Here is a 21170-nt window from a genome sequence, read left to right on the forward strand (position 1 = left end):
AAAGAATTTGGAAAGTTGAATATTTTTCCCGTATTTATGGTCGTATTCCACATTTTGGTGACCAACGTCGAGGCTTACGAGAAGGGGACTGGCTTTTGTAAAGCCATTTCGCAGCCCCTCATTTTCAATAGAGAAGAGCCATCTCAAAGCTGAAATTGTTTATAGGTTTTCTCTTGCGAAACTGCTTAGATACTTAGTATACAAGAAACAGCATGTGTTATGGACAATGTTTTTTTTTCATGGGAAAAATACGTGCTAAATTTTATGACTAAATGTTTCGAGGTATAATTAGAGACTTAGAGAGTAACGGATTTGGAAGGGAATTTCTATGAAAGGCATTTCACGGCTGACTATTACACGGGAGGCATTTTTGATGAATTAAATGAATAACACAAAATTTGCTGAAAGGCTGTTCAAATGCAAAAGTCAGCCGCGAAATGCCTTTCTGCAAAATTCCCTAGCAAAATCAAAATATATATTTTCAATAGTGGATTTGCTATAGTCCATCTCACTAAGGCATTTTGTGGCTGGTCTGTTGCATGTGAGAGCTACCACACATGCTTATGGTTTGTCTTGTTCATTTAATTCAGCTGAGGTGGCTGCTCTCACATGCAACAGCCCAGCCGCAAAATGCCTTCTGCGATGGACGCTAGCAAATCCCTTTTAATAGTTAGTCCATTCCAGTTGCCAGGGAATTCTGCGAAAATGCACCTCGTACTTCTGCGTTCCAGTTCATTTAAGATTATGACAACCGATTGTGAGTCCAAATCCACTAATTGGTTTTGGACTCACAATCGGTTGGCATAATCAAACAAGGCCTAACTGTAAATTGAAGTCCAATAATCACTTTCAGTCCAATAAGGTATTGCTTTATATTTATAAAGTTGTAAATAGCTTGGGGCCCACCTAACTTTTATAACTTGGTCGCCAAGAGTTGAATGAATAGAGATTGGATGATATGGATGAGAGGATGCGACAGTAGTGAGGCACTCCCACCACAATACAGTAGGTCCCACCTTGAATGATCTGAACCTTCCATTTGATAGGTCTGACTTTGGATCTCTGATTCCAAGATAAACACGCCAAATTTATCGCATAATGCACATATTTCACACTGAAATGGACAGTCGATAAAAATAGATCCAAAGTAAGGATTATCAAATGGACGATTCAGATCATTCAAATGTGGGACCTACTGTACTGTAGTGGGAGAAGCTTGGTCGCAAAGCATTGAGAATGAAGGGAGATCCGATGCTATGTTAGAAAATGTACGGAAGATAGACAAAAGCAAATGCTATGATGCTAACATGTTACTCAGATAGATGCACACTTTCCTCTTAGGATTTTTGAAGTGGGGCCAAAGGCTGAGGAGTTAGGAATAGCCTACGAAGAAATAGAACAATCAATCAATCAATCATGTCCGATGCGGGCCCCATCCTTTAACATCGAAATAGGAAGACCACTTGTCAATTGAAAAATGACGGGTGGCCCCATAGTCGTGGAAGAGGCTCGGTCGCGAAGAGACTAAATGAGATTGGGGACCACTAAAAACTGAAAGCATAGAACAACAATTTTCTTTCCTCTTTCTTTCCTTTGGCAATTAATTAGGAAGTAGCCAGTAACGGCTAACCGATAGTAAAAATAGAAACACCTTTATCCACTTATGTCTCAGTCTAAATCCAACAAAATCCCTTATCGGTCAGATCGGATTCTGAGTGTTCTTCGGAACATACTTCCCATTTCTGGTCTCGGTCCATTTCAAATCAGATCGCCCATTGAATGGTGAGTTCCAGGGGTGGCACAATGGGGGACTTGAGACTTGAGACTTGAGAGATGAATAACAAAATAATAAAAATAGGAATAGTTCAGACAAATGCATGATTTATTTTAACTAAAATACCCTTAAATTAATACTTAAAATTATAAAAGATATTGGAGCACATTTTCATAAAACTGTATAACAAAATCGAATTTAGGACCGTCCCCGATTAGGACTTTTGATCGTGATCCGAAATATGTCCATAGATCTGGTAATGTGTCTCTAGATATGGGCTCTTCCTTTGATTGTAGGCACGAGCAGTAGGATGATTGTTATGTGTACTTAGATTAACATGTTACTTTTTGAGGTACTCATATATATGGGCTCTTCCTTTGATTTATGCTACCCTTTTTTTTTAGGGAAATGATATCGTACGAACAAACAATCAATCATGTGCGACGCGGGCCCCATCCTTTGAAGTTTGGTCTCTAAGAAACTAAATGAGATTGGAGATGCTTTTAGAAACCGGTCTCAAAACTGGTGGGACCCATCCTTTGAAGTTTAATCTCTGAGAAACTTAATGAGATTGGAGATGCTTTTAGAAACCGTTCTCAAAACTGGTGGGCCCCATCCTTTGAAGTTTGGTCTCTCAGAAACTAAATGAGATTGGAGATGCTTTTAGAAACCGGTCTCAAAACTGGTGGGCCCCATCCTTTGAAGTTTAATCTCTGAGAAACTTAATGAGATTGGAGATGCTTTTAGAAACCGTTCTCAAAACTGGTGGGCCCCATCCTTTGAAGTTTGGTCTCTAAGAAACTAAATGAGATTGGAGATGCTTTTAGAAACCGTTCTAAAAACTCACTCATCACCTCTTGCTTTCAGAAACCCACTCAAAACAGAAAGCATACAACACTGACTTGTCTTTACATTATAATATGCAATTTTATTTTTTTAACGTTCCCTTGTTTTGGTAGATACATACTGTTAGGCCTAAAATCGGTAACAGATACGGCAGTGACGTAAGAGCTGAGCTGGAGGACCCGAGGAACCGAAGTGAAGGAGCCGAGTCCTGCACAAGAGTACACGAGGTCAGAAGACCAACCCGGAGTCGTTACTCCGGACAGGCCCTTCGACACTCAAGTCAGTACGAGCAGGAGTGCAGAGCTAGTTTTGTACAACATGAGCATGAAGATGATTGATGTATTTTGTATCCAAAATCCAAATACAAATACAAATACATAAGGTATCCAAACATAGCCTAAATGAATAAGACAATTTTTTTATTTTTTTTGAATAGTGAGCTACAAGGACAAGGGTGAGCTGGAGTGTTGGCATCGCAGTAGGTTAGGGACTTAGGGTCAATGGTTAAAGAAGAAAAGAGGGTTTTTTCATAAAATTGTATAATAAAATGGATATAGGACTGTCTCTGATTTAAGTTTTTTTTATCGGGATCCAAAATATGTCCATAAATGTCTAGATCCTTTCTGTTTAAGTTCGAATTTGGATGGTCGTCCATTGACACCCTAACCTCTATAAGGTTTAGGCAAGAGCACTAGGATGTTTGTTATATATGTGTACTTAGTTGAACATTTTAACACTAGCTAAAATTGCATATAAATATCACTCACTTTTACTACAAGTACTTTGGTCATTAAAGAGATGCAAGGAAAATAATAACTTGGCCTAAAAAGACAAGAAAGTGCATCATATCTAAAACTGAATCTGATTTCCAATAAAATGACTAAACTACCCATATTCTAACAGTAATTTTTCTCCAATGACCAAACATTACCCTCCCAATAAGGTTTTGTTTGATATCTAATAGGTAGCCTGAAGTAGACTTCATCTTGTCCATATCTCCTGCCATATTTGCATCCGTATAGCCTTCAACCCTTGGTAATGTGTTTCCAAAACATAAGCACTGCTTCAAAGTGCCTCTTAGATATCTCAAAATCCACTTTACAACTTCCCATTGCTACTTGCCTGGATTTGCCAAATATATGATTACTACACCGGTCTCATATGCTATGTCGGGCCTTGTACAAACCATAGCATACATTATGCTCCCTACGGCTGACGCATAGGGAATCTTCTCCATCTCTTTCTTCTTTTCACTACTGGTTGGAAGTGACCAGACAAATCACAAAAAAGCAATCCACCAGACAAATCAAGAACACATTATTTTAACATGAAAAATCCTTCGATGTGAAGGGAAAATCCACGGGACAAACTACGAAAGAAATCCACTATGAAAAGAGAAATACAAAGTCTTTATTCTCAAGTTTTTCCAAAAACATGAGGCATACACCAAGAATAGAAGATAAACAATAAAATCTTAGAGGAAATACAGGTTACCTCACGAAACCCTTGCAAGAGAACAATTTCCCACCTCAAAGAACCAAGTGTGAGAGATCTCTTTTTCTTTCTCTTTGTGTTTCCATATCTTTTGGAGAAATTGGTAGTTTAACATGGTATCAAAGCCAAAGGCCTCCAGTTCAAACCTCCCGAAAAGCAAAAATCCACTTGCGATAGTCTGGCCAAAGTGGGACCACATGTGCCACGTGTTTGCCAAGTGGGCCACACGTGTGGGGGAGTGTTAAAGTATAAAAGATAAATAACGCCTTTCTCCAATAGCTTAAGCTTTTGGAGAAGTTGGTAAGTTAACAACTTAAGAAGGGGTTTTTCTCATTTTCACCTTCATTTTTAACAAAATAGAAACATTTAGAAGTCATTTCCGCCAAAATATAAAAGGTGTTGTGAATCTATGCTGGTGTTTTATAAAATAAGGCCAAGTATGTTTCAAAAAATTTGATGTACAAACGATAATTGCTTCCTCGCACTGCAGGTATGTTCTCATCATTGGGACCGGAAAGATTTTAACAAATGTTAGATGGGTTTGTTTTTTTTTTTTTTTTTCGATAATTAAGCTAGGTTAGGAATGACCCCCACCAGAGAACAAAACAAGAAAGAGAAAAAACAAGAGACGAAGCAAAAAAAAGAAAAAAAGAGAGAAAGAAAAATATACAAGGATAAGATCATTTTAGGCGCTGGTATTCTTCCCCACTTCTATCCATATGGATGTTAAGGAGCATTTAAAATGTCTCAAGGAGCATATAATGGGGCACTCGTTAAGGAGCATTTAAACGCTCTTCGAAACATAATTTTACCCATTTTTTGATAATAAAAAAAAATTCTCAAAATGTGTGTTCTCAAAATGTGTGTAAAAGTCTCGATGTGTAAAATTATGTTTCCAATGCTCCTTAACCTCATTAGCAAAACCCATGCATGTTGGATTAGGTACAAACAAAATGAAACATTGTTGAGGATGACACTTACAAGGAAGTGGTTTCCTCTAGGAAACCAACTCCCCACTTTCCCTAACTCTTACAGTTTCTCAAACTGTAATAATGGACCACGAAGGATGTTAATCCTAGTTCCTTTCTTTTTTGAAAAACGTACAACACAAAAACTCTCTGTAAAATTTCCTTATTTTTTTACCTTGGAAGGAGAAAAAGGGTGAGACTCTTTGTGAGTGGGAGAACGTGTTCTCTTGTAGGGGTGGGTTCTTCTCTTGTAAAGGGTTGTGTGTGAGTTGTTTATTGATTGAGAGGATAAGTGTACTCTTTAGTTTCTCTCTAATTAGTGAAGAAGAAGCCTCTGTTGCTTTCACGTAGAAGTAGGCACACTGTTGAACATGTTCTCTTCTTTGGCTTTGTTTCTCTTTTACTTTCTATTATCGTTAGCAATCTTATGGCTACTGCGTATTCTAACACATATCCACAGTAATCCATATGTTTAATGATTCATAATAGTATCTTAATTATAAAAGTTAGAATTTTTCAGGGTTTGATGTCCCGAAGAGAGTTGACGCTGTGGATGTTGTCTTTTGAAATCATTCAACATTGTGATCTCTAATTGTGACTCCATGATGGGGAATTAGAAATGAAAAGGAGTTTGTATATGACTCCTAACACACTAACATATCAATGGTAATTTAGGGTTCTAGGACCCATGAATTAACTTTGAAAAAGGATTGCCTACATTCCTAGATGGGCTCCTGGTCAGGTTTCGAGATCAGAAGGTGTTAGACAACCACATTTTAATTTTAAAAAATCCCAAATAATTCAATATTTTTGTTTTTTAAATTAAATGAAAATTTTCAAAAAAAGAATAAACAGAATTATCTGAATTAAACATAAAGTTGATGAATAATTTGTCCATTTGTCATATATTATTTTTCAATCTTGTGAGAAATTCAAAACTATAGAAAAAGGCATTGAGGTGAAAATAGAACTCACATCCTAATCTAGGAAAGACATGAATTCAATCATCCTTCCTTGCTTTTTATTATGTCTTATTTAGAAAATAAGTAAATATTTATTAGATATGTGTTTTAAATAATTAAAGATGCATTTTGTCAGATTTCTTGCATAATTCCTCCCCAGACAAACTTAACTGGGTAGTCCACCATATCTTTAGGGAAATGATTTCAGCGCTCCAATGTTTTGATAAACATGTGCTCCACATGTTTGTCGTGTGGCATTTAAAGGCTTTAAGAGCTTTTTGAGAACCGTAATATTCCTCTAACAGCCCTTTAAATACTACACGACAAAAATTGGAGCACATGTTTATCAAAACATTGGAGCTTAGAAATCATTTCCCTATCTATAATATGTATCTAGCAAGTGTACGATGATAAGAATCTTTCGTGCAATAAGGCCCAGTGTAGATTGGCCATACATAATACACATGAGAGAGAGAGAGAGAGAGAGAGAGAGAGAGAAGAGCAAAGTGAACAAAGTTTAACTAAAAGTTTAATTGATTTCATTTTAGGGTTCAAAACTAAATAGCAACATAGAAGAGGTGGGCGTTGTGAGAAACTATGTGATTCTCTCAGTTTTATTGAATGAAAGAGGTAACGACGTTGATGTCTAGAGGAGTGGCCACTGACTGACTTGGACATCTTGGAGGGCCACAAGCTTAGCCCGCCCACCATATTCCTCAGGCAAGCTATCCTCCCCAACTTCACTCATGAAACGTCTTTTCTCTTCATCACTCTTTACAATCAAAACCTGCATTGCATCCTCACTAGTCAATAACGAAAACTAGAAGTTTAATGATCATGTAAGCACCTAATTATAGTGCATATTGCACCTCATACTTGGTTTATGCACTCATCTCCTCAGTTTTATCTGTGGTAAAGTGTAGAGCTAGTACCTCACCCCGACTAGTTACAAACTGCTCATTTATTAAAAAATTGCATTAGAAAGATGCAACCTTTATGAGGAAAAAAACTTGGCTGCGCAACGCACTAAAATACAATAATAGCAGTGGGTGTGCAGGAACCACCTGCCCAACGTTGCGCAGCCAAGTTTTGTTCCTTTATGAGCCTAACCCTCCAATGAGTAGAGATTAGTGCTAAATATATACGATTTTACCCTTTAATTCTTTAACAGTTTATTTATTGGAGGGCTAGATCATCAGAGGGAAAGATTATTGGGACACAACCCTCCATTGTGGGACCCAGAAGATGAACGGTCTGGATCTTATAAAATGCACTTACCTTCTCTAGAGTTGCCTTCTCAAGAAAGCGAGAAACCATACTCCAAACGCTAACAAATATCCATGGCATGTGTAAAATGTACATCTTTGCTAGTCGCTCAGGATAATAATCCTGCATTAAGAGATAACAAACATTGTATAATGTCATAAATAGTAAACCCATTAAAAGACATAAGAAAATTCTCTAAGGTTCTTAGCCCATTGATTTATCTACTGAATAAATTAATATGTATTTAATATTTGGAATTTTGATTGGGAAACTATAGAAAAATGGCAGGTGAAGAACACAATTTTAATAATTAATATCGTTTTGGCCGAACATCAAAATTAAAAAATTAAAAATAACCTAACAAAATACGAAGGATTAATGCTGTTTTGTAGCATATTTAATATGTATAAACACCCTACTTCCACTAGGAAAAAAACCAAAATTTACGCCCATTTTCCGCTAAAAAAACGGACGTATTTACGCCAATTTTATGATCAAAAGAAACAGAGCCTCATAGAAATTTGCACATTAGGGGAATAAAATTACCTGCAAAAATTGAAAGGCGGTTATTAAACCGCGGGCATCGAGGTTCTTATAGGCAATATGGCTCAAATCAAGTATGCCAACCACCTTTTCAGTTCCATTTTCTTTTTCTTTGATTCCACTGTAAGAAACACAATCTTAACGTTGGACGATAATGGAAAATTAAAGAAATATAATTGATTGTTTACAATAATAGGGGTCTTGTTGCTAGGGATACAAATTATGGATTTTTTCCATGAAAATTAATATCCAATATATGGAAAAGAATTCCAAGGTCTATTAAGTTTACCAAATGCTGGAAATTTCATTTTTCTTGGAAAAATTCCAATAAAATTTTCAATACATATATCCAAACAGCTACCATTGAAGAGTTTATGAGGTGAAGGGTTGTCTTGGAGTGTTCATGACTTGAAAATCAATTTTGTCAGATGAAGCTAAATTTTCGATCAAGACAATAGGAATGAACACTTGAAAATCTATTGATTAGAGGCATGGATTGTCTAATCCAAATCAAATTTTGAGCCATGATAATCTGAGGTGGACCCACCTCATGAATGGTTCATATCAACCTAGTTAGGCCTCATATGTACTACATAGTCGAAGAAATGCAAATGCTTTTTTACCTGGCGATCGCTTTATCGAGCATATGAACCACAAATTCTGCACCATATATTAAAGAACTGGATCAAAATAAATTCAATAACGATTTTACCAAGAAATAAATGGATCCAATAGGAAATTGCTTCACTTCTTGAAATGAAAAGGAAAAACTATGGAGAAAGAATTCCAAGTTCTGTTGGAATGAAATTTTGCTAAAAAAACATGATATTTTTTATATTGAAAAATATGTTTCCCATAGAAAACGAGTTAGCCAAAGCTGATTCTTTGACTCAAAATTGATAATGATGATAACAAGAGAAATATGTTCCCACTCCCTTGTTTCAACAATCACACTCTAATCTTTGCACCTTTTAAATTGGTCATAAGAAAAATGTGAAGTGTTCTTGAATAAAGGGTGTGTGGGAAGTAATATCATTAAGATAGTAAGAATAAGAAAAGGAACAAAAAAAAAGTTATAAGGGGGAATGATTACTCTTGTGTAGAAGTTGATCTTTGGCCGGGAAGTGCTTGGATCCTTGGAGGATGAAAATGGAGTGGCCATCCTTTGAAGGGCCCTGTAAAAGCACCTTGCGAGCTTCTAATTCGGGTCGGATCTCACTCTCAGGGACATATCCCAAAGGTGCAATCCCAGCCCTCCATTCTTCCCACGCCACAAACATCTTAGCAGCTTTCTCCGGATTCATTGATTTTGCCACTAAGAACCTCAATAGTGTAGCATCTTCATACTCCTATAACAAAATAGCCCACAAGAAAAAAAAATGAGTTCACCAAAATGAACTCACCTTGTAAAAGAGCTCTAAGAGCTAATCACAGAAGTATAAAACAAAGTGAGTTCTGCACATTATCAAAACAGTCATGTGGATATTGTTAACTTACCACATGTGGATTTTTGTTATCCGGAGGTTTGAACTTGAGACGTTTGGCTCTAATACCATGTTAAAGTATAAAAGATAAATAACGCCTTTCTCCAACAGCTTAAGCTTTTGGAGAAGTTGGTAAGTTAACAGATATCAATAGCCTTATAAAATTTGATTGGATCTCAAAATTTGTCTAGTCTCGTTATAATCAATGTTTCAAAATTCAGAGAGAGAGAGAGAGAGAGACCTTTCTTGATGATCTGAGCTTCTCCAAAGATTTTCTCATTTGGGTGATGGCATTTTCAGTATTTTTATCCATTTGAGAGAGAGAGAGAGAGAGAGAGAGAGAGAGAGAGAGCCTTTGAAGTGTGAGAAGGAGATAGAAAGAGTAACAAGAGAGAGAGAGAGCCTTTAAAGTGTGAGAGGAAGATAGAAAGAGTAACAATATATAGGAAGGTCTTGGATATATGTTGACTATCTTTGGATGAGAAACGCGATGCAGAAAAAGAATTTTAAAAAAGTGTTCTTGTATTGGGGTAGAGAAGGAAGGCAGTTGGGATCTTTGTAAAAGCAAATCCACAAGATTTTAGTTGTCAAATTAAATATGAAGAACATATACCACTTTTGGCAGTCCACAAGAAACTAGAAAGGAAAAATTGCCAATGGGGTACATCAAAATACAAGAATTGCCAACGGAGCACACACTTTTGAAAAATTGTTCGAGAGGAACGAAATTAGGGTTATCAAGTCTCTAAAAGAGGGTTATCAACTCTCTAAATGAGGTTACCAAACTCTCAAAAGGGGGTTATCAACCCTTTTTAACAATTTTTCAAAATCATGTCCCCCATTGACAATTCTTGTATTTTGGTGTCCCCGATTCGCAATTTTTCCAACTAGAAACGCCCAAACTCAATGCAGGAACATGAGGTAAGTAAAAAAAATCTGTTATATTACTTATTTATTACGGTCACTATGCGTGACTTGCTTTAACACTATAAAATATGCAACACATGCATCTGCAAGATTAGTGCTTACAAAAATCTACAATTTAGGGTCTCTAAGGCCCAGTTGGTTTTGGATTTTGAGAATTAATTTTGAGTCCAATAATCAATTTTAGACTCAAGATCAATTCTAAAAACCCAAAACGAACAAGGCCTTAGTAGAATCATACAAGTAACCTTATTGATAAAGGGACTATGGTCATCGGATTCTGATGAGACCAATGGAGACAGGTTGAACTTGTGGTACACGCGTTTACAATTAATTGTTAGAAGAAATTCCTGAGCATAAACAGAGAGAGAAGGGGGCGGTGGTGGGCGCACACGTGAATTCACGCAAAAGTAATATGCTTTTATGACGTTTTTATTGGACTTAGCACTCCGGAGTCACATATATAGAACATGCGTGTGGTGTGAGTCGATGTACACACTTTCAATCCTAACGCACACTACAATTCAATTATTGGTCTAGTAGTAAACAATTAGGCGACCCGACCCACATGTTCCTGGTCCAACTTCAAATGGACATGTTAGCTCTAATATTAATGCCTAACAGTCACCTTATTGATCAATAAAAGGTTCTCTCTCTCTCTCTCTCTCTCTCTCTCTCTCTCTCTCTCTCTCTGGCACCAATAAGTTTGGCAATCGAGTTGGTATTGGCTCTCTCTCTCTCTCTCTCTCTCTCTCTCTCTCTGGCACCAATAAGTTTGGCAATCGAGTTGGTATTGGTCATAATTCATAAGAACATTATGTAGGCATAGTAAAAGGAGGATTTACCCAGTGTGAGATATCACATTGTTCTAGAAATCCTAGATGTTGTCGGAGTAAAAGACCATCAACCAGGGTGTTGTAGATTCTTATACAAGCAGAGTTTCGATTTTTGGAGGTGAAAGGGAAAAAGTTGAATTATAAGTCATCCTTATTGTCACTATGAAATCGTACGTGAAAGATGTTAGGGTTATTAGGGTTTAAGCAGGATGCTTAAAGCATTACACCCAAGGTATCTAGTTTGGAATACCAAGTTTGTTGCCTCCAGCCCCTATATATAGAGATACACTAGGGTTAGAAGAGGTTAATGGGCTCCAGCCCAAATGGGCCCACTACACCTGGTCCATTACCTATTGGGCTTATATTAGAACATACATGGGTTATATGATATACCCAACAATCTCCTCCTATGTTCTACATATAGCACAATCCAATAGATAGATAATGTGATGTCCAAACAAAATTATTGAATCATCCATATCACCATATCAATAAAGATTTGTAATCCAACTGAAAACAAAAATACTTTAAAGAATAACCAAGAGTTTTAGAAATAATCTAAACTCAAACATAAGCAGTTTTATATGTAGGTGAACTATTTAATCAACGGAAAAGAAAATAATAGTTCCACTGCACTATAAGGATTCACTCATCAAGTAAGTCATCCTCATCAAGGTCCAAATTGAGGCAATCTCCTCCATTTTCGCCAATTCCTGTAAATTATCAAATATGAATTTCATTAAAAAATGAATCCAATCATTTGTGTATTTTACTAAAAGTATCTAGTTCTACCAGAAGAACTTAGTACAATTTCATAATGGCTGAAAAAACAAATATTAATATCAATAAGCATCAATGTCAAGTTTCAATCAAGAACAAGACCTAAATAGTTTCTTTTACAAAGAACCATTCCATGTTTCCATTTGGAATGTTACAGGCATCATATCCAAATTGAGTTAAGCTGTATCATCAAGTTTGGAATGAAACAACCTTTCCCAAGAAGGACATGTCATCAAATGTGGAATGACATAAAGATAACTGTAAACATCATTGAAACATATCAAGTGCTTATCTTGGCCAAGATAGGGAGATTCGAAAAAATTCAAAATAATAGGAATGTAGGTTAAGACACGTCTACACAGTCTTTAACCCCATCTCCCCCACAGTTTTGAATATTCGATCTTTGTTCAGTCCCTTCGTAAGAGCATCGGCCAAATTATCCTTCGATCTCACATCAACCAAAGTGATAATACCTTGTTCTAGAAGATAATTCAGCGTGGCATGTTTCAGCCTGACATGTCTCCTCTTACCATTAAAGAGTGAGTTTTTCACAATCGTAATTGTAGCTTGATTATCACAGAACAAACTTAAAGAGTTAATCTTTAAATGGGTCAATGGAATGTCCAGGATCAGATCTCTTATCCACTCTGCTTCATCTCCTGTAGAAGCTAAAGCATAAAGTTCTGATTCCATAGATGACAGAGCAATACAAGTCTGTCTCTTTGACTTCCATGCAACAGCGGCTCCACCTAGTGTAAAAACATAACCACTGGTAGATTTACTGTCTCCTAATTCTGAGCCCCATGATGCATCAGAATACCCTTCCAGGATAGGAGGATGGCCAGTATAACATAGAGCATAGTCTTGAGTACCCTTAAGGTATCTCATCAGCCTCATAAGAGCATCCCAGTGCTCATGACCAGGATTACTAGTGAAACGACTCAGCATGCCAACTGTAAAGGCTATGTCTGGTCTAGTGCAACTCATAGCATACATGAGACTACCAATCAGTTTAGAATAATCTAACTGATTCACACTGTCTCCTCCATTAGAGATCAGCTTCTTGGTATAATCAAATGGTGTCTCAATCGGTTTACACTCACTGTATCCCCATGTAGAAAGTAGTTTTTCAATATAATGGGCTTGGCTAAGAGTAATCCCTTGCCTTTCAAAACTTACTTTCATACCAAGAATGGTGTCAACCACACCAAGATCTTTCATGTCGAATTCTTGAGCCAAAGTGGTTTTCACGTCACTCACTACAGAGAGATCGGAACCAAGAATCAACATATCGTCTACATACAAACAAATAATCGCAACCTTATTCGACACAGAACGATAATAAAGGCATTTATCTGAGTAACTGGTCTGAAAACCAAAGCTCTTTACTACCTTGTCAAATTTTTGATGCCACAATTTAGGTGCTTGTTTAAGACCATACAAAGATTTGTGTAACTTACAAACTCTGTTCTCGAAACCTTCCATGACAAACCCTTCAGGTTGGTTCATGTAGATTTCCTCAGTGAGGTCTCCATTAAGGAAAGCCGTTTTTACATCCATTTGATGCACAACATACTTCTCAATAGAAGCCAAAGCAAGAAGAATTCTTATCGTTGCCAAATGACAGACGGGTGAGTAAACATCAAAGTAGTCTATCCCACTGACTTGAGTATAGCCCTTAGCTACTAAACGTGCTTTATACCGAGCTATGGATCCGTCAGGATTAAGTTTCTTCTTCAAAATCCACTTACAGCCTACAGTCTTAGCCCCTTTTGGCAAATCGACTAGCTGCCAAGTTTGATTTTGTAACAGAGAGCTCATTTCATCATCAATGGCTTCTGCCCACAACAAAGAGTCCCTAGATCTCATCGCTTCCTTATAGGTTGATGGATCATTCTCTACATGGTAGGTCACAAAATCCTCACCAAAGTTCTTGGGTACTCTATCTCTTGTAGAAACTCTTAAAGGTTCTGATGTAGAAATCAGTGTAGGACAGGTGTCAGAAGTATTCTGTTCAAACTCTACATGCGATTCTGTAACCATTTCAGTATCGCCAGGTAGGTTCAAACCATGATCTCTGAGATTTATTCTCAAAGAATACTGCATCTCTAGATTCTATAACCAAATTGGTAGATAGATCCAAAAACCGATCAGCAGCACTATCTTCTGCACCAGGGGCGATGCCAGAAATTTTGCACAGGGGGGGCAAAAATTATAGTAATTTTTTATCTATCTTGAAATTAAGATAGAAAAAATTTCTATCTGAAATTTTGCACAAGGGGGCAAAAATTATAGTAAATTTTGCACAAAAAAGGGAGATAAAAATGGTAAAATTAAAATTTTAAACTTATTTTCTATCTTAGGGATGATTGGAAAGGGGGGCATATTTTTTTAAAAAGGGGGTAAGTATTAAAAAATTATTAAAAAATAAAGGCATATTTTTTTTTTTCCAAAAAAATAAGGGGGGCAATTGCCCCCCTTTCCTCTCATGTGGCATCGCCCCTGTTCTGCACCACCTAGATAAACACAAGTGTTGGTTCTAGGTCCTACCTTAGGTCTCCGAGGGTCTTGTATCCTCACATAAGCAATACAGCCCCAAGTCTTAAGAGTGTCGTATCTACAAGGATGTTTATGCCATAACTCATAAGGAGTAGAGGGCAACTTAGAGTGTGGTACTCTATTCAGGATGTGATTTGCAGTTAAAGCTGCTTCTCCCCAATAGCTAGTAGGCATGCCAGCTGTCAATAACATAGAGTTTAACATTTCAGTTAACGTCCGGTTCTTACGTTCAGCTATGCCATTAGATTGAGGTGAGTAAGGAGCAGTAGTTTCAAGTATTATGCCCTTAGAGGCACAGAATTCCTTGAACTCTGTCAAAGTGTATTCTCCTCCTCTATCACTCCTAAATCGCTTAATTTTCAAGTTCAATTGATTTTCAACACGATTCTTGAAAATTTTAAATTTATCAAAAGCTTCATCTTTCGATTTTAGGAGATAAATATGACAATATCTAGAAAAATCGTCTATAAATGTGATTAAATACTTCCGACCACCTCGAGTAGTGAAACTTTTAAAGTCACAGAGGTCAGAATGTATTAACTCAAGAAGTTGTGTGCTCCTAGAAATCGAACGAAAAGGTTTTCTAGTGATCTTGGTTTGTGCACACACTTCACACCTGTCAAATCTAATCGATGTATCTAAAGGTATATTATAAGTTTTAGCAAGTGTGACCATTTTCCTATAGTTCACATGTCCCAATCTAGTGTGTAACAACTTAGGATCAATCAAAGTAGAACTAACCTGACTAACGGTTTCATTTGCTAAACTCAGTCTATACATACCATCGATTAAGAAAGCACAGCCAAAATAATAAGAGTTAACAGTTAAAGTTACTCTACCACCCAAAAAAGATGAACACATGCCAGCATTGTCTAAAAGACTAATAGAAATTAAATTCTTTTGAATAGAAGGAACTACTTTAACATTTTTTAAAGTTAGTATTTTACCTGAAGAAAGGACCAGGTTCGCAGTTCCAGTGTGAGTCACCTCTGCCTCAGCTCCACTAGCCACTGTAACGGTCTCTCTCACGCCAACAGCATCCGTAAGTAGTTTCTTCGAGTTGCAAACATGGCAGGTGGCTCCTGTATCTAACCACCAGTCTGAAGAAGTACTGGCCTTACCATTGCCTAACATGGCAATAAAACTCTTAGGCGCAGCACTGCCCACCATCATATGAGCTTCCTTTTGTGGTGTGTCAGATTTAGCCTTCTTAGGTTGTTTACACTCTGCAGCAAAGTGACCCCATTTCCCACAGTTGTGGCACTTGCCCTTCTTTTTCTGAAAGATAGTCTTTTTGGCCTCCAACTTGGGATGGTCACTTTTAAGTGACTTGGATTTCCGAGAAAATTTCTTGGGATATGTTACCGCGTTAGCAGCAGACTGTTGTTGTCTAACCATCTCCAAGTTATTCCTAGCTCGATTCTCATCTTCGATTCGAATGAATCGTTGAGATCATCCAGTCCCACTTGCACCTTTTTCCGATACATCTCGGTTTTGAAAGAATGCCATGCAGATGGTAATTTATATATAATTGCACCCACAAGAAACGAATCACAGACAGCTATTTTTTCATTATTCAACTTAGATCTCAAATTCTCTAGATCAGTAACTTGAGGAGTGATTTCCTTGTCTTCTTGAAACTTGAAATCCATGAATTTGTCCACCAGATGGTTCTTGGACAATTCCTCCTCCTTCTTGAACTGAGCATCTAAGTTGTCCCATATTGCTTTAGCAGTGTTAAATTTACTATAGGTTTCTGCAAGACGATCTGAAAGACAATTCAATAGGTAGTCTTTGCAGAAATCCTCATCCCTAAGCCATTGAGATTCATCAACGTCTTCATCCGTCTCAGCAAAGGTACTCAAAACAGTGTAGAAACAGTTCATGTATTTTAGACTGAATTGAGTCTTTCGCTTCCATGAGGTAAACTCAGATCCACCAAAGGAGTGAAGTTTGACCATCTCAAAAGGCATAGAGATCTTTTCCATTTTAGAATTGAGAATAAAAAATTGGAAACAGTGCACCTGATTGGCGAACCGCGTGAACCCAATCCAAGTTGAAATCAGGAACCGAATCAAATCCAAGAACCAACTCCAAAGCACGAAAACCGAATCACAAATTCTGCGTGAATGGAACCGCGGAGAACGTTCGCAAAACTAGCGAGAACCGGCGGTGAGAAAACCCAACCCAAGGAACATTGGACGGACAAAGAGGTTCGGCCACAAGAGGGTTTATATCCAAAGATGGGTTTCGGCTGAAAGGAGGTTTTCTGTAAGATGGGCATCCAAGACAACCCAAAAAAAAATTTCTTACACCAAGACAACCCAGATGAAGGCTTTGCTATTTTTCAATGAGAAAGAAAGGGCCAAATCACACACGAGACAAAAATTTGGCCAACTGGTTTGCTCCAAGAAGGGTTTTGTACCCAAAAACGAATTTGAGGGATTCAAAACCACAGCCAATAAGGAATAAACCCATACCCAAATTGATTGCACTGGTGTGAAAATTCACTCCCAAGATAAATCAGAAGAACAACCACAAGAATTCGGTCAAAGAATTTGCCCCCAAATTTAAGGTTTTTTTTTTCTTTTGTCCACAGGTGATTGCCCAAGAAACTAACTTCCGGAGGAATCAACCCACTCCCAAAACGATCTTGGAAAATAAAGTTGGAAACCGAGTTGGGCTCAAAATCAATTCTCAGAATCCCAACCAGGAAGCGGATACCGAAAGCAGGTAGCAAGCCACACCGATTTTTGGTGTATATGATCTTTACTTTCCTACAAAAGGCTCACACCCAAAACAATCTATGTTTCTGTGTGAAACGTCAAGCGATGAATCCCCTTGCCAAATTAAAGCGTGATTCGTCTGTTTGGTCGAAAAATAAGAAATTCTTCCGGCGGCTGATTTTGGAGAAGAACCCACGCCCAAACTTGAAAACCCACGGCCAATAAAACGATGGAAAATTAGGGCTCTTAATGCTTTAAGATTGTTAGGGTTATTAGGGTTTAAGCAGGATGCTTAAAGCATTACACCCAAGGTATCTAGTTTGGAATACCAAGTTTGTTGCCTCCAGCCCCTATATATAGAGATACACTAGGGTTAGAAGAGGTTAATGGGCTCCAGCCCAAATGGGCCCACTACACCTGGTCCATTACCTATTGGGCTTATATTAGAACATACATGGGTTATATGATATACCCAACAAAAGAAGGGCGGAAGGAGAATGGTTTAAGCTTCTTTCTTTGGACGACTAAAAGGGGCTCAACTACAGCTGCTCCTCACAGCCCATACACCTCCCATGCAACTAATTAGCCATAATTTATAACAGAGAAATTATATGATCCCCGACCGTCAAAATGTAAAGGGCGGAAGGAGACAAAACCTGTTGCCTTGGTTTTTGAACCAAGGAAAAGTAAAAAACGGTGCTTTCCCTTGGATTAAAAATCAAGGGAGAGAGGGTTTCACTCTCTCTCTCTCTCTCTCTCTCTCTCTCCGCCCTTTGTTTTGACCGTCGGGCATCATATAATTTCTCTTTATAACTTTCGAAGTTTAAATCACCAATAACAAGATGTCTTTGATAAACTATCATTCTCTTTATTTAGACATGATATTATGTTTCTTTACTTTTGCTCATCTGTTAGAGGCGGGATTGGAAATAAATGACCGTGACTCCTCATCTTTTATTCTTCATTTTCAAATGTTTTTCCTCTCAGAGAGACTCAAACCATAGAGTGGTTAGCACAGGTGCCATTCGAGTACTCCTTTACTCCCTTACTCCCTTACTCCTTGACCTTTAGAGTTACTCTTCCTTTGGTTACATGTCTTCCTCCTATGCTCATCGATCCAATGAACCATCAATATTCAACTCAACTAATCTCAACTAAGCCTTTGTCCCAAACTAGTTGGAGTCGGCTAATGAATCCTATAGAAAATTTTCGTGGGGTGGGCGCACACGTGATTCACGCAAAAGTAATATGCTTTTATGACTAATGTTTTTATTGGACTTAGTACTCCGGAGTCACATATATAGAACATGCGTGTGGTGTGAGTCGATGTACACACTTTCAATCCTAACGCACACTACAATTTCAATTATTGGTCTAGTAGGAAACAATTAGGCGACCCGACCCACATGTTCCCGGTCCAACTTCAAATGGACATGTTAGCTCTAATATTAATGCCTAACAGTCACCTTATTGATCAATAAAAGGTTCTACTCTCTCTCTCTCTCTCTCTCTCTCTCTCTCTCTCTCTCTCTCTCGCACCATTAAGTTTGGCAATCGAGTTGGTATTGGTCATAATTCATAAGAACATTATGTAGGCATAGTAAAAGAAGGATTTACCCAGTGTGAGATATCACATTGTTCTAGAAATCCTAGATGTTGTCGGAGTAAAAGACCATCAACCAGGGTGTTTTAGGGTGTTGTAGATTCTTATACAAGCAGAGTTTCGATTTTTGGAGGTGAAAGGGAAAAAGTTGAATGATAAGTCATCCTTATTGTCACTAGGAAATCGTACGTGAAAGAAGGGCGGAAGGAGAATAGTTTAAGCTTCTTTTTTTGGACAACTAAAAGGGGCTCAACTACGGCTGCTCCTCGCGGCCCATACACCTTCCATGCAACTAATTAGCCATACTTTTTAACTGAGAAAATATATGATGCCCGACCGTCAAAATGTAAAGGGTGGACGGAGACAAAACCTGTTGCCTTGGTTTTTGAATCAAGGAAAAGTCAAAAACGGTGCTTTCCCTTGGATTAAAAATCAAGGGAGAGAGGGTCTCTCTCTCTCTCTCTCTCTCTCTCTCTCTCTCTCTCTCTCTCTCCCCGCCCTTTGTTTTGACGGTCGGGCATCATATAACTTCTCTTTATAACTTTCTAAGTTTAATCACCAATAACAAGATGTCTTTGATTAAACTATCATTCTCTTTATTTAGACATCATATTATGTTTCTTTACTTTTGCACATCTGTTTGAGGCGGGATTGGAAATAAATGACCGTGACTCCGCATCTTTTATTCCTCATTTTCAAATGTTTTTCCTCTCAGAGAGACTCAAACCATAGAGTGGTTAGCACAGGTGCCATTCCAGTACTCCTTTACTCCCTTCTTCCTTGACCTTTAGAGTTACTCTTCCTTTGGTTACATGTCTTCCTCCTATGCTCATCGATCCAATGAACCATCAATATTCAACTCAACGAATCTCAACTAAGCCTTTGTCCCAAACTAGTTGGAGTCGGCTAATGAATCCTATAGAAAATTTTCATGAAGAAGGTGAAAGGATCTACCAAGCTCAAATTGACTAAGATACCTGACACTAGTTGGGTTCGTCTATATGGATCATTTTCTTCCATTCTCTCATATCCAATGAACCATCAATACTTTATCTATTTTAGGGCTGAAGCATTTGGCACCCATGCATAGACCCATCAACACTTCTAACATCGATCTTGTTGGTGCCAATCTACCAAGGGTTTTCCCCTATCTCCACCTTCACCTTCCTCTGTCCTCTAAGGGGGCTTGCCGTCGATGGGGGAAGCCATTTCATTTCATTTTTGCAAGGGCTCCCTTCAGTCTAGCATTCCTGCAAAAAACACAAGGATTTAAGAAAGAAAAAGTTAGACATTAATAAGGGCCTGTTTGGTAGGCAGAAAAGTGATGGAAAGGAAAACCTTTTCAAAGTTGTCACCACTTTCCTTCTGTTTTTTGGTTGTACAAGTCGAGACTTTCTAAGGTGGTGGAAACACCTTTCCGTCTGGAAAGAACTCATTCTTTCACTTTACGAATTTTTTCATCTTAAAATCCCGAATTCGGCTTTCCTTTCATCTGAATAGAAATGCTAGGAAATATTTAGAATCGTGGGTCCATTAGTTTTTTACAATTAGTATTTAGATTAAGGGCGATGATATAAACCCCCCACCCCAAAAAAAAAAAAAAAAAAAAAACCGGCAGTACGCATTCACCTTCCTTTTAATGTGATTTGACGTCAAAAAGCGTAAAAGTTACCGATTGTTCGCGTTATAAGGGGGGGGCGAATGCGTGCTGCAGGGGGTGAAAATATCATCGCCCTAAATTAAATTGGAACTATACATAGTTTTTTACCATTAGTATTTAACTTTGTTATTATTATATTATAGATGTGGGCTCATTGTTTTTTAATGTGGGGCCTTCTGTCTTAACCCTATGGGATTTGCTAGGGACCATTACAAAAAGCATTTCTCGGACCACCTGTTGCATGAGAGCAGCCACATAGGCTCAGGTTTAATTTGGCTTATTCATTTAACTCATCTGAGGTGGCTGCTCTCTCATGCAACAGCCGGTCCGAGAAATGCCTTCTGCGATGGTACCTAGCAAATCCCATATCTATATTTTGAAGGAACCTAATTAAAATAGATGTAGGTAACACTTGTTTTATGATCCAAATCATTTACCATTTGGGAATATAATCTGAAATCTCGCAAATCAAGTGATCCTACTTCTTCGATTTTTGTGATCCAAATGGGATGGCCACTGATGCACATCCTCTACAAAAGTCACAACAATTGCCTGCAAGATTTTTTTGGGCATGACCCATCCTAGAGGGCCCCAGCAAATAAATGGTTTGAATCATAAAATCAAGAGGGCCCACTTGCATTCTTACCCGCTGCTATATTTCCATGCAGTACGTATGAAATTAGATATAGGAAATGATATCTCCACCTCCACTTCTTTTTCATCTCCTGGAAGTCATTTTCAAGAA

The 21170-nt window shown here is 37.8% G+C and overlaps 1 protein-coding gene across 1 annotated transcript; it reads right to left on the reverse strand.

Annotated features, from left to right (window-relative positions):
- Positions 1-6560: 6560 nt before the first annotated feature.
- On the reverse strand, positions 6561-9893 carry LOC143876710 (sec14 cytosolic factor-like). Its single transcript, XM_077378401.1, has 6 exons — positions 9579-9893; positions 8947-9202; positions 8477-8513; positions 7857-7974; positions 7323-7433; positions 6561-6831 (listed from the first exon to the last, which is right to left on the reverse strand). The coding sequence occupies exons 1-6, from the start codon at positions 9648-9650 to the stop codon at positions 6691-6693; spliced, it is 735 nt and encodes a 244-aa protein (XP_077234516.1). The 5' UTR covers positions 9651-9893; the 3' UTR covers positions 6561-6690.
- Between the last annotated feature and the right edge of the window lie 11277 nt (positions 9894-21170).

This window comes from Tasmannia lanceolata, unplaced genomic scaffold, assembly GCF_043159265.1.
Source record: "Tasmannia lanceolata isolate RefF3 unplaced genomic scaffold, GAP_Taslan_0.1 ptg000005l, whole genome shotgun sequence".
NCBI lineage: Eukaryota > Viridiplantae > Streptophyta > Magnoliopsida > Canellales > Winteraceae > Tasmannia > Tasmannia lanceolata.